The 13800-nt window shown below is 40.0% G+C and overlaps 1 protein-coding gene across 1 annotated transcript in view; it reads right to left on the bottom strand.

Annotated features, from left to right (window-relative positions):
• Positions 1-1990: 1990 nt before the first annotated feature.
• The window catches only part of ctnna1 (catenin alpha 1), a 54561-nt gene continuing 42751 nt past the window's right edge, over positions 1991-13800 (bottom strand). The window contains exons 16-18 of the mRNA XM_004073394.4: positions 13080-13185; positions 4231-4365; positions 1991-3562 (exon numbers count right to left, since the gene is read on the bottom strand). Of these exons, the coding sequence (XP_004073442.1) occupies positions 3278-3562; positions 4231-4365; positions 13080-13185 (526 nt within the window). The 3' untranslated portion in view covers positions 1991-3277. The remainder of the gene's footprint in view (positions 3563-4230; positions 4366-13079; positions 13186-13800) is intronic.

Genomic DNA, 13800 nt, shown 5'->3' with positions numbered 1-13800 from the left:
CTCCAACAGGCAGATTTATTCAAACTAGCTTGAATACATTAACATCCCAGAAAGCAGGCGTACTCTGAACTATTTAGGGCCCATTTAAAAATGAAGTGGAAATTTTATATTTTGGCCAAAGTCGTAAATTTGGAGAACTAAATGGGCTCTTCTGGAGTTTTAAACCTCCTCTCTTTGCAGCAAAGGCGTGGCTCTGTATACTGTAAATAAAAACAGTCACAATGCAGCTTTTGATATGTGAGGTAGAAAGAAATTACCCGATCTTGCAGTTCTCCTCTCTGACAGGAGATTCATGTTTTACACAAACAGGGTAAATTGTAAAAAGTTGAGAAAGTAATCAAAAACCTGCCTTATTTCAGTTCAAAAAAAGAGATTTTTGTTGCATAATAGTATTTTTTTTAAAAACTACCTCATTCCAAATGGTGTTTACCAATATTGACAGATTTATTTTATTTTAAAATGATTTGATGAGGGTATAGGTCAATTCGATTAACGACTCGCCTAAAGCAGATTAATCTGGTTGGATCGTATTTCATCGATTAGTTTTTTTGTTTATTTCACAAATCATATATCCACCTATGACCTGAAAATTGAGGTTTGGACCAAATCGTGGGAAATGCGAATTGTTGCATCCCTAACAAATGCTTATATTTTAAGTGTGTTTTCTTTACATTTCATTTAAACATTAAAAAAATTAATAAAAGTAAAATGTTATCCGTTTAGAGTGATGTCATTTATCTGAGAAATTCAGCTGAAGATTGTTAAGCAACATTGCAATAATCATTAAAGCTATAACAAATAAAAACTTAAACATATTAGTCTGTGTAATGAATTTAATGTAAAATTTCACGTTTGGAGAAAAAAAAAAGAAAAAAAAAGACTTGAATTTCCTTTGTCGGGATGTGACTGTGTGCAGTTTTAGTGAGTCGTCATTCCAGTCATATTTTGAAGCTGTACCTCATTTGAAAAAAATGTGCCACAACAGCTGATAACCTGTTATAAATGCAAGTATTTAGAAGTGCTTTGGTGCAAAACAGAATCTTAATTGGTCAATAACTGGAACAAGTACAGGAGAATAATAAGAAAAAGAGGCTCAAGAGTTGATGTTCTGACTTGAAACCACCACATGGACTCTCCGGTCCTGCCAGTGAGTTGTCAGAGTTGAGAACAACTTGAGCAACACTTCAATCGCTCAAGAAACGTGTCCACCATGATGTACAGCTGAACTCCACAATTAAATATTTATGCCCGTCAAAAAAAATAAAAAATGTACAACTGCTCGTTCCGATTCTCTGAAGGACGCATCAGAAAATGCTGCAATGTGCCTGCACCAGAAGCACCCGTTACTATGGAAACTATTTAATTCCTTTCAACTAATTCAGAGTTTTTAACTTTCCAAATGACTTTATTTGACTTAATTATTGTATTTTAATTTTAATTTTAGATCATTTGTCTAGGACTCCAGTCTTCTTGACTTTCACTAACTCATTTTGTTTTGACTGATGCTGATGCATCCAAACAACTTTCTAGTCTCCCAGATTTTCGGTGCAACAAAACTTAGTGCACAAACAAATAAAACGGGTCGGTTCCTTTTTAAGGTTCACCTCTTCGATGCGGGGTGATGGCAAACCGATCTGTTTACATCTTACTCAGCAATGTTGGGGATTCAAGTGTGTTTATGTTGGATGTGTTTTCCAAGAAAGACTTGTGACTCACGATAGATTACTGCTGCACGTAGAGAATACATCGCTTGGTGACAAATATTTTGCTGCATTTCGATGAAGAGTCATCCTAACAAGCTGTTGGAGGAGCATCACCGCAGGACTATGTTGTTTCCTCTGCTTTTGAAAAGATAAAACATGGATCACTGCTGTGAATTTAGGAGGAAAAACTTCAGGTAAAAAGTTTAACAAAGCCACAAATGACGGCATTAAGTCCAGATGAATAAAAGATTTGGTCGTTTTTCAAAAGAAAAGAAAAAGAAACTGGATTGATTTTATTTGTTTAATATATATAAATCAGGCACAATGATACAAGGTGTGTACTAAGAAGTGAGCAGTAAATAAAAATACTATTCCACTCCAAATTGAAATCCAAAAACAGCAAAAGGGGTGCAAATGGAGGAAAACATTCTGCCTGGCTTCAACTATGAAGGAGGAAACAAAAAGAAGCACCTGTCAAAGAAAACCAGACATGCCCATCCAGCTGGAGTTTAGAGATGTTTGACAAAAAGTTTCTGAGCAGCGGGAGCTCCACACCAATGTCCCAGCATGCAACTCTGCTGCACAACAACTCCACTGAACGACTGCTGTGACTCAAAGTTAAAACAAAATAAAGGTTCTTTAAAGCTCCAAAATCTATCAAGGTTTCTTTATAAAACACTCATGGAACTTAAAATCATGATTAGTGTTCAAAAACTCAAGGACAAAACAAGTTGGTACACAGAAACGAAAGAGACAGATTGCACTGATGAACTAAACTAAAAGACAAAAATGTTGATTGGACATAAAACAAAAGTCCTCGGTCTGGATGTGAGCAGAGTTTGTTGGATTTGGAAATCATTGATTGGATTCATTTCTGTGGATCCCAAACCGGTTTGCTTTTAAATGTGGTTATCTAACTGGACCGGTTCTGGACCAAAACCTGCCTCCTTTGGCTTAAAGACAAAATCCGATTCAGGTGGTTAATTTAGAATTAAAATAGACGTAAAAACTCAAAGCCTCCCAAAATCGAATAAGCAGAAAACATTTAAGTCGATGTTTTTACAGCTGGAACTGTAAGAACAGGCAGACATGGAGACAGCTCAACACAGAAGAACCCAAACGTGTCATGTCGCTCCTTTACCCATCACAAACAAAAACCTACACTTATTGCTCAATAACAAAAAAAAAAAAAAAAAAAAAGGCAATTGAAATTTTGCATAGGTAATATTTCCTGAAAAGAGTAGGAAAAACAGAATGAAGCTCTTGGCCCAAAAGTGTTACTTTTAAAGTAGTTAGGAAAGAGTTAGTTCCACTCTGGCGAAGCCCCCACACACATGGAGGAAGAAAGGCTCGCCCAGCTGATTCCCTCTAATGACAGCCTCTACAAAGAGAGCGCCATGGCCAATCTGAATGCAAGCAACAGGAATGGGGCAGTGTGGAAATACAACAGATAAGCTGCAGATGGACTGACAGGCAAGGAGTCTTCTTAATGAAACAATGACAAGCTCCATCTATTCCAAACTCATTGGTCGTTAACTTGTGTTCTTGGGAATCAATGGTGTGTGTGCGTTTGTCTAGATGCTATCCATGGCTTTGAACTCGCTCAGAGCCTGCACCACGTTGACCTGCTTCTTTTGAGAGGATCTCTTGACTCTGGCCTGGCCGTCATCCTTCTCCCTCTTCACCAGAGGTTTCTTCTCAGGAGCTTTCATCTTCCAGGAAACGGCGGGCATGTTGAGGGCCTCCATGCCTTTGCTCTTCTGGTACTTGGTGGAAGCGACGTAAGAAGCCTTGACGGTGGACACCACCGCATTCATCAGGTTCTTTGCAGCCTGAATGAGGGACATGGCGCTGTCCAACTGAGGTAGAAGAGACGGAAAAGAAAGAAGAACAGAGAAAACCTTTAGCCTTGACCAACAGTTTCCTTGAACTCATGTTCTGAATTCACATCAAGTGCATTTTCCGGTTTTTGTACCCCAGGTTTTCCGACGCGTTAACAGCCACCTTCTTGTCTGGCATACAAATGTGTGTGGTGAATTTAAGAATATGTAAAAAGGTCACACTAATTTAATCTGCACACTTTAATAGCCCCAGAGACACCACTGACACTTGAACGGAAGAGTTGGAAGCATACTCTTGTCTCAGCCCTTCAGGAAGGAGGGGCAAATTCATTATTTTCATGCACATTGAAGTCACATATTTTAATTATCTTAAACTGTAAGTAAGTGGTTAATTAATGCTTAAAGGAATCTGGGAGGACTGCCCTTGACCAGCGGCATGGGGAGGAAAACCTTTGCGCTCCAACTGCCACAAAGAACAGGATCGCGTTTACTCAAAGCCTTTTAGTCTTTAAAATTGGAGTTTTTCTTGCCCCAAGCCTTTTTAGGTTAAGAAAAAAGCTTGCAGAGAAATAAAAGCAAAGGAATTCAGCTTTAACCCTTTAAAAATGTGCCTCTGCAGGGATTACATTCACGTTTTCTCCTCCGTCGTTGTGGCTGTGCAGATGGACAGAAGCTGCTGAACCTACCCCTGAAACGACCAGCTCCCCTCCCAGGTTCTGGACCTCGGCTTTGACTTTGCTGCAGATGTTGAGCTGGTGGCAGTACAAAGCGATGCGCTGCAGGTAGGCCAGCAGGTCCTGCTTGCAGGAAGAGTCAGGACACTGCGGGGGAAATGCACACGCTTAGACATGGAACACAGAAACCTTTGTTTGTTTGCAACACGAGAAAAGCACGGCAGAACATTGAAATGCATCCAATTTTTGTTGCTCCTATAAATCAAAAGCATCCCGCTCTCTCTTCTTCCCGTTCTGTCCAACAAAAGACTGTTACAGATATGAGTCAAATGAATAAAGTTAAGCCTAAATTACAAAAGGGGTTTATTTAAATATACACCTAGTGTGTCAAACATTTCATAACCCCTGTTGTAACAGTAAAATATGTCCAACACAAGAGGCTTTCAGCTCTTATCTGTCTGCTCAGCTGTTAGACAGGACAAGTTTAAATAAATAAATAGCATAGATTTTAATTGCAGCACCTTCTACAATCTAATTTGATCCCAAAAAAAACAGAATTTCAAGTACACGCCCCCGTGTTGTCCTTAAATTCAATGAGATTTAGCAACAACAATAACTAAATACTGACAACTTTTGTGATGAAAGAAAAAAAAAAGTGGTGCTAAGTTGTTGAATCGTGTTTATTACTCTTTTTAAGACAGAGCTGCATTCATGAATAAAAGTTTAACAATGGAAATTTCAGAACTAAACTATACTTGTTACCTGGAAGCGTCATAACGGCATAAACTTGTTCGATCGCAGAAGGATATGTGACTCAAAACTAAATAAAGGTGGGAGCCGTAAGAGCTTCCTTTCGCCACATTACATAGGATAAACCAAGCAGGAGGAAGAAAAAAATAAAAAGGCCAGTTTTGCTGCTTGAAAGAAACAATGTTGTGTACTATAAAAAAAGTCAAGCATATTTTAAAAAAACGTGACAAAAAGAAAAACCAACAACTATGGATGTAGTCCAAGACAACAGCATTTATATTGACATGTGTAAATATAAATATCTAAATGCTGTCAAGGGTGTCAAAAAACTTCTAATAAAACAAAGCTGAAGAAAGTCCAGTAAAGTAGGAAAATATAAGTAAATAACTATGAAGTCCACTTTCCATTGGGCAAACACAAGAGTCCCACAAACGCATCACACTCAGCATTGGCAACCTCTTTGAATCATTTAATCATAATTAGACTTGGGCTTCACCTCAGAACACCATTTCCAATCCCATTTCTAGTTTGCTAAACAAGCCCCCTGCCAGCCTAGTAATTAGGTCACAGTACTCTTCCCAGCTACTCATCAAGTGAAGAATGTAAACACTCTGATGGAGGCTGCGGCGCTTTACATCAGACCGTCAGAGTGACCAGAGTCAAACGCTTTCTCAGCGAGGATCTCTGGCCGCAGATCAGTGAGCTGACAAATGATCAGAAGGCTTTTTAACGACAATGGAGTGACTCCACACTACTGGCCTTTAGCTGACGCACCTGACGCATCCTCTGTTTTTACATTTTAAGGAATATTTATCATCTGAACAATAGCAACGTATATAGAATACATTTGTAGTCCTATGCAATACACACAAACCTGTTTAATTCGAGCTCTTATCTGCACGTAACCTGTTTATGCTATGCATATATTGTTTTCTGGGCTGATGTGGCGGCTTTAATCTGACTGTACATGTGGACATGGACAATAAAGGCAATTTTCTTCTAAAAAGAAAAAAACAGTTTTTTTTAAAATGTGCATCAAAACAAAAATCAAAACTTTTCTTTAAACAAAAAAATAAACATGGTCTCGAAGAAAAACTAGGCTAACAAACGTTTATTTCTTGCTGACCCGCATTAGACCACAGAGGAAAAAATAAAAATAAAATCAGGAGCTTTTTTATTGTAGTCTTGATGCAAATAGGAAAAATATCAAAGTTCAGGAGGAGCGTAATCAGATTCATCCCCGTGTTTGTTTTGGACTGCAGCCGCTGATCGCGTTAACATGTCATGTGTCAAAGCCGAGTCCCTGATGAGTTGATGCGGTTTTACTCTTTGCCAGAGTTCAGATTTTTTAACTCTTAATGCCCAAATCACACAGTGGCGGCCAAAACAGGCAGCTGCAAAGCTGACACACCGCGTCCAATGCTCAATTGTAATGCAGGACCTCTGATCGCGTCTGTACGCTGAGTTAATATTAAAACTGGACGCTCCTGATGCACAAATCATGTACGATGTGAACATAGCTCAACACTGGCGCTGACCCATAATCTATAACCTATAATCACCAGGAGCAATGTGGGGTCCAGTCTTACCCGAGGACACTTCAACACATGGGCGGGCGAGGTGGGAATCGAACCTGTATCCCAAACCATGTTTGCATCAGAGGTCGACCGCTCTATCCATGCACTACGCCCATCACTATATTAGAAAGTCTTGGTTTTAAGTTGTTTAAAAAAATACAGCTACTAAAAAAGAAACTGTTGTTGACATGGCAACAAGATTTCAGCTAAAGATCACGAGAGAGAAAAAAAGGATAAAACTGGACTAAAAAGCAGCAGTAATAAATAATACAGTTGAATGAATACATATGCATGCAGGATGCTGGAAGATATCACGTGTGCCATCTGTCCGTGTGCAGTCCGTTTGGTTTTATTGTTACAAACAGGCGTCCGATGCCTTCATCTCTGGAGGCTTCATCTAGGGAACCCCAGAGCAGCACTTCTAACTTACCAAAAGACAAAGCAGTCGTTTCTCCTCTTTAATATTTTACGCTGCACCAAAATAGCCTTCATTCCAACATCAACAAGGTATTATTACAGTCACTGTATGTGTAAAAAGAACCACGAGGGAGCACATGAGTGAGCACGCCAGCAGCAAATGCTGGCTTGAACACCAGCTTTTTCAGAAGGGGGGGGAGGGGGACCGCACTCTGAATCTGGTAAATGCCCATCAGAACAGGATTCAACAACAGACTGATGACTTTTGCAAGATAGAAGCACACTAAACTGTTTAATCAGAACACATAAAAAAGCATGCAGCCTTTACAAAAATCCCTCTTTTCAATACCAGCATTGCTAGAAAAGCACAGAGCTAACAGGAAGTGACAAAAGCTAAATTTAAGCGGGAGAAGAGGAAACATTACAAGGATCATGATTTTTGGCCACTTCAAATAGACTACAACTTATGATGCATCTAATCCTGCTGAGCGCATCAGTCTCCCTGGTGGGATAACAGAGTGCTCCACTGAATGGAGTGCACTCACTCCCTCCCAGATATACAGCCATGCATGCATTTAAAGAACGATTCGCCCACATCTGAGCTCGGACTTTCACAGAACATCTATAGCAGGGATGCTATGGCACAATAAGGTCACACACACAAAAATACAATAAAAATGCTTTTTAAAAAAAGAAAAACCCAGAGCCTGTAACATGGTCTTCTAAGAATAAAATCAAATGTTTTATCTAAAACCTTTATGGTCAAGAAAATTATTTTTTCAATATGTTTGTGCCCTTTCCTTTTGAAAGGGATCCCAAAAAAGCAAAGTAACAAGCGAAACAAAAGGAAAACCTTTAGAAGTAAATAAAACAGAAAAGGCTCTTTATTCATAAAATATTTATGAATGTGTGTGGAATATTTACACCTCTCCGTTGGTTTAATTTCATGTATTCTGTTTCCTGAGTAACTGCAAAAGGCTTTTATGTTGGTTCAGGCATCCCACAAATCCCTCTGGTTTTAGAGGTCTTTAAGTGAAGCCTCTGATCTTAATAGGTTAAAAGAAGGTGCGAGAGAGGAGAAAAGGAGATAAACTTATCGGGAAGAGCTAAAACTGCAATGCTGGACCAGAAAAATAAAATGGGAAAGCATAAAAAAAATCTGAACAAAATAAGAAAAACATAAAAAAAGGAAAAAAAAGATGAGTAGAGGGTCTGAGAAAGAGACAACTGGGGGGAAATTAACAGACAGGGGGATTCAATTGAACTTGGGAGGGGGGGTTAAGTCACAGCAGTGAGTGAAAAGAGTGTGCACAGAGGAATACATGCAATTGCACAGACCTAGGATGAGGCCGAATGCAGCACCCATGCTAATGAAGGCTTGAGCAAGTATTGAGATGGCGGAGAGCGGGGCGCTGTGAAAGCATCACTTGTGCTCATGTTCAGCTCAGCTGCTGGCGCCCCTCCGTACTCAGGAAACTCCAAGACTGCACTGACTGGGACACGTGAATGCACAAGTCGTACATAGAAGACAAGAACACTTTGGGGGGGGGGGGGGGGATTTGAATATGAGAGAACCTCTAACAGGACGGACTCGGGTATGAGCGGGGAAATTCACACCATTATAAACATGGTGCACAGCTCAGATCTATATTTAAAGAAAGGGCTTAGTGCGTAAAAGCATTTTGACATTAATCATTACAACCCATTGATTTTACCTTTTATTATTGTCCAAGTGCTGCTGTGCAAAAGCGTGTGGGTAAGTTACAGGCAGAGATGTTGAAAGGAGAGCACTTCAGACAATTCTTTTCAATACAAGCAGCACAATGGCTTAGATTTGTTCTGCTGAGTGGTCCATTACACATTAACCCAACACATTACTGCTCCTTTTTACATCTCTTCATTCTTCTGCTCAACCATTCCACGGCTGCTTCACAGATCATCCTGGCAGTGCTTGGGTTCCAGTTTTATAGAAAGCTACAACATTCAAACATATGAAGAGCTGCTGAGGATAAATCGATAAAATGAAAACATGCCTGTGGAGCAGGACTTAAACAATAAAAATACTGTTTCATTAACGAACATCACGGCCAAAACTAAAAAAGAATGAATCTCGTGCGTGAAGTAACTCAGATGAATGATGACCAGGATGGCACGACCTCATCATTGCAAATGCCATGCAGTTCCACTGAATTCCATTACAAAGAGCAGAGACGCAAGCCTCTGAGCTGCTGCCAGCCCACGCTGACCTTTCTAAACGCCTCACCCAGAGGAAATGCCCATTTCCAATATTTACTGACATCGCAGCATCCTAATGTGCTGTTGCCAGCAACCTGTTGACCAGTACACCTAAAAAGCGTCGTCTTACTTTTGCAGCCATGAGTTTGTTTTATGAGTTCTACTAAAATGATGCTACAGTTAATATTTAATAACGAAGAGCCTCCTTGGCCATCAAATATTTTTATGAATTTCAAGTGCGTTTGATCCACAGAAAAATTAAAATAAAAAAAAATCAGGAAAGCAAAGCCTGCACAGAGCTGAGGAAATGTGTCCCCTCTGCTCCTTTTGCTTGGAATATGCTGCAAAAGACTGGAAACTAACTGAACTGGTATCTTTGAATGTTTTTAAGAACAAGCTCAAAGCATCAGAGGCTGAAATAATAATGTGCAACTGCTTTTTATGACGTATGTAGTTTTAATGATGTTTGTTTATATGTATTTTTTGTACCAAAATGTGCTACTTCTTGGCCAGGACTCCCTTGGAAAAGAGGTTTTTAACCTCAATGGGACTTTCCTGGTAAATAAAGGTTAAATAAAATAATGTGGGAGTGGTCTTTTTAAGCCTTAAGGCTTCTTCCACTTTCCTCCACATTACCTTGTATTTTTTTTTACAAAAAAGGGGTTAAAAATTAAAGCATGGAATAACTACAAGACACTTGAATCCTTTAAGTCCCACTCTGATCATCTTGTGATGTATTTTTAAATTGTTTCCAGTTGTCTTAATTATCATTATGCCATTTCTAGCCAAAATTTAAACATCTGTATTGTTTTCTAGGACAGTTTCTGCAGAGTGGCGGTAGTTCATTAGAAATTCTCCTTTGTGTTGTGGGTGGGACTGTTGGCACGGAGGAAGCCCACCCCTACTACCCATCATCCATCTGTGTACACTCCCTTGCGGTAGCTTACAGCTAGGGCTGGGCGATGTGGCCTGAAAATAAAATCTCAGAATTTCTTTTTTTTTGTTCGATCTCCGATTTTTTTTTCCAGATCCCAGATTCTGGGCTAAATAATAAATAAATGAACACACTCTTGGAATCAAAGTCCCAGCTGTGTTTTAAGTCACACTTTGTAGTCTAGACTAGAGAGTTTATTTTAAGGCCATATCGCCCAGCCCTAAGCTTGGGCAAGGCAACTTTCCTGAAGTACTGGGTAGCTCATTTCTGGGGTCTAAGGTTTTAATTAAATTAATAAACCCCGTCTTCTCTATGCTATATATGGGTATACATGTCTTTGGCTATATGCAAAGCGACCGCTCCGGTGATTGTTCTCCACCGTGCCCCTTTCCTGTCATATGCGGTGCCTTGTGCAAAGGATTCGGCAACAGTTAGCCATTTTTCACTGTGGTTTTGTTCCCCTCGGAGAGACTGGCATTTTTCATATTCGGCTGGATGTCCCCGTTTCAGGTGTTGGAATAGGTTTGTGGTGCTGCTGCCCTTGACTGCAATGGTCTTTAGGCAAATGTTGCAGCGTGGGGTCTCTTCCTCCTCGTATGTGGCAGCAAACCCATACCAGTTCCAAACAGGTCATTTGATTCCTTTCTTGGGAACAAACTTCCCACTCTCACCGGTAGCCATGCTGTCGCTTGCTGTTTTGTATGTGCTATGATGTTGTCGTTTGTCGCTTGCTATACTATTTATTTATTTTTATTTTTTAAATCGCCCGTAATCAAAAAATTTAATTAATTAATTCAATCAATTTTTCGCCCAGGCCTACTTGCAGCTTTCAAATCATAAAAAAAAAAAAATCCTCTGCTGGGGTATGAGACCTCTGTCCACATCCAAGAGGCTTGAAACAAAGTCTTTCAATACAGCGCCTCTCAAGGACATGCCTTTCAAAAGCATCAAAGAAACAAAATAATACAAATAAAATATGAGGACTTCAATTGCTAAGGCTAAAGTCCAAAAAATCCTTTATACTCCGAATTTGATTCCGTTTCTCCGCTGCTGTAGGTACTTTACAAGCCGTCTGCTCAGGAGCATCTAGGGCAAGACCAGATTAGATGGTCACCAGCAACAAAGCCCAGGGATCGCAGGGAGTGCATACTGATCGAAGTCAAATATATTTAGTGTCGTATATTTTATCTGAGTGGGAGCTGAAAATAAAGCATTCAGGAACAAACGTCAACACGTGAGGATTGTTCAATTCTCTTTACAAAACATCTAACGTCTTGGGTTTTTTACAGAAATAAATGGAAATTATTTATGTAGATTCAAAGTAGCCAACTCGTTGACTTTAAAAACTGATGCAGCATTATTTGTTTACCATCCCAATCAGATGGAGTTCTTCTACGGTGTCCCACAGAGCGGCTCATAAATTCTTAATAAACTGCAGTGCAGACCTTTGTACAGAAGCGACCTAAATTCTGCTTTGATCTTTTCGCCACAGTAATTTTCTTAACCTTTAATTTCTACATTTCATATATTTAACTGGTTTCCAATGGCTGAAATGTGCATTCAACAGTCTTGGACCAAATCACACCACGAAAAAATGACAAAATAAATGCTTCACCATCAGCCAGGAACCATAAGTCAATATGTTTTATATGAGAGGCAAAGCCTCACAGACCCCGCAGGCCACAGACACACAGTGCAAGTGATTAATATGCCTAGGTTAATGAGCAAAGCCAGCACTGCCTTTGCTCCTGTGATTGTCACTATGTGTGCATCCTTGTCATGATTCACTAAACTCCAGCTGCAAGATTATGCAGACCCTCCCAACACACCCTATTTTGCTCCAAGTGGGCCTGTAGCATCTCCTGCTCACTTAGAGGTTCGGTCCTAAATATAAACTGCAACAATAAATACAATTTAGGAACAGAAAGAACAGCCACTGGGCAATTATGTGGCTAGTTAAAAGACGAAGCACTCTTAATAAATTCATCTCTCAGGAGGGATGCATCTTTATTGCGTATAATTGCACTGCCTCTTTCTATCTCTCCATCATTTTCCTTGCTTTTATCTAATGCCCATCTATACAAGTTATTACTGTGTGTTAGAGCTTCATGTCACATGATTTGCGAGTGTTTTGAGTCGTTGAGAAACGCTAAGCGGGACAGCAGGTTAAATGAACAGGCTGAAGGGGTCTTCACTCCTGGCTAAGAATGTCTGTTTTCACAGCTGAGGCTCTTCATTTATTTATACTTTGAGTGGCTCAAACCTTCAAAATCCTCTACTAGTATGTGTTCACACACATACACAAACTACACGTGTTCAAAAAGAGATAAAAATACAACCAGAACTTAATATAGTTCCAAAAGCATAAATAGTTGTGTAAATTCATATGCATGCGCCTGCAGAGAGCCAGTGCCAGTCAGGCGTTTTGTATGCAGGCATCCAAGAACAGACTCGCACACCTGCACAGCTGCCCATCTGTTTTCTTTGGGGGATAACACGGTTTTCATTAAAAGTGAATATGAATCTTCAAAAGCTGCAGCGAGGCATATAAAAGTGACTTTCCAGGGGGCTTTATTCCCTACACAGGTGATTCAAATGCAATTAGGTCAGAAAAGGTAAGAAGCGATAAGTGGGTCTGTAACATTAAGGATCTCAGAGCCCCTTAAATAAAACATGTGCGGGTCTCCAGGAGGACAACAGTTTATTGCATCAGACAACGGGGGAGGGAACTCTGCATTGGAAACGGAGGTTTCCATGTATGTAAAGAAGGTACCAAAACTACTATGAATGTGTCAAAGTAGAAATACTGGAAATGGGTTGGTTTTTCTCATTTATCAAACCCTCACATGTGTTTTTAATGCTAAACATGAGCTATCATTTCTTGAAGTGTTTGGTCTGCAGGTGTATATGCGGTCACTCGTTAGAGATAGAGACACCATAGGACTTACGTTGTCAGCAATGGTGCGACCCAGCTTGTCCATTGTTGATCCTGCCTCTGCGATTTTCTTGGCAGCACTGATGACATCAGATGTGTTTTTCAGTGGCCCTTTTCCCCTGAAGAGAAAAAGTGAAAATCAGTGCATGATTAACTGTGTAATGTCTATAGAAACAGGAAAAAAACAGGGGTGACAGCGCAGAGATGATTCCACACATCGCATCGAGGCTTTATGCCAAATTCTTGGTCAATCACAGCTGAACATTTTATGATCTTCAATCAGGCCTCTGCACTACAGTAAGACATTATAGGCCTTTCTTCAGAAAGCAATACACCTGTAAATACCAGTATTTTGTGTTTACTATGAAAACTTTTAGTATGAAGCTTGAAAGATAACAAAAAACATTTGAAAGTGAAATGGAGTGGAATCCCTCTTTGACCTAATAATGCACGTCAATCCTTGACCCCTCTTCGTCCACACAAAGCCCATCCCCGCACAGGTCACTTCCATCCTGACCCTGATCCAGAGCAAAGCTCGTCAGCTATTTGCCATTTTTCAGCCCCCCTCAAGGGACTGTGGGACACAGTTGGCAAGAGGCACAAATTGGATTCAAAGCTCCTCTCTCCGGGCTAAAAAATGAGCTTTCCAACCCAGAACAGATGGAATTTTGTGTTCTGTTCTCTCACTTCCTCTCCCCTCCCTTCACCGGCTCTCTCTATGTTACTCTTATGTA

This window comes from Oryzias latipes, chromosome 10, assembly GCF_002234675.1.
Source record: "Oryzias latipes chromosome 10, ASM223467v1".
NCBI classification, from domain to species: domain Eukaryota; kingdom Metazoa; phylum Chordata; class Actinopteri; order Beloniformes; family Adrianichthyidae; genus Oryzias; species Oryzias latipes.
The sequence above is the reverse complement of the archived record's forward strand: the minus strand, read 5'-3'. Positions and strand labels throughout refer to the sequence as shown.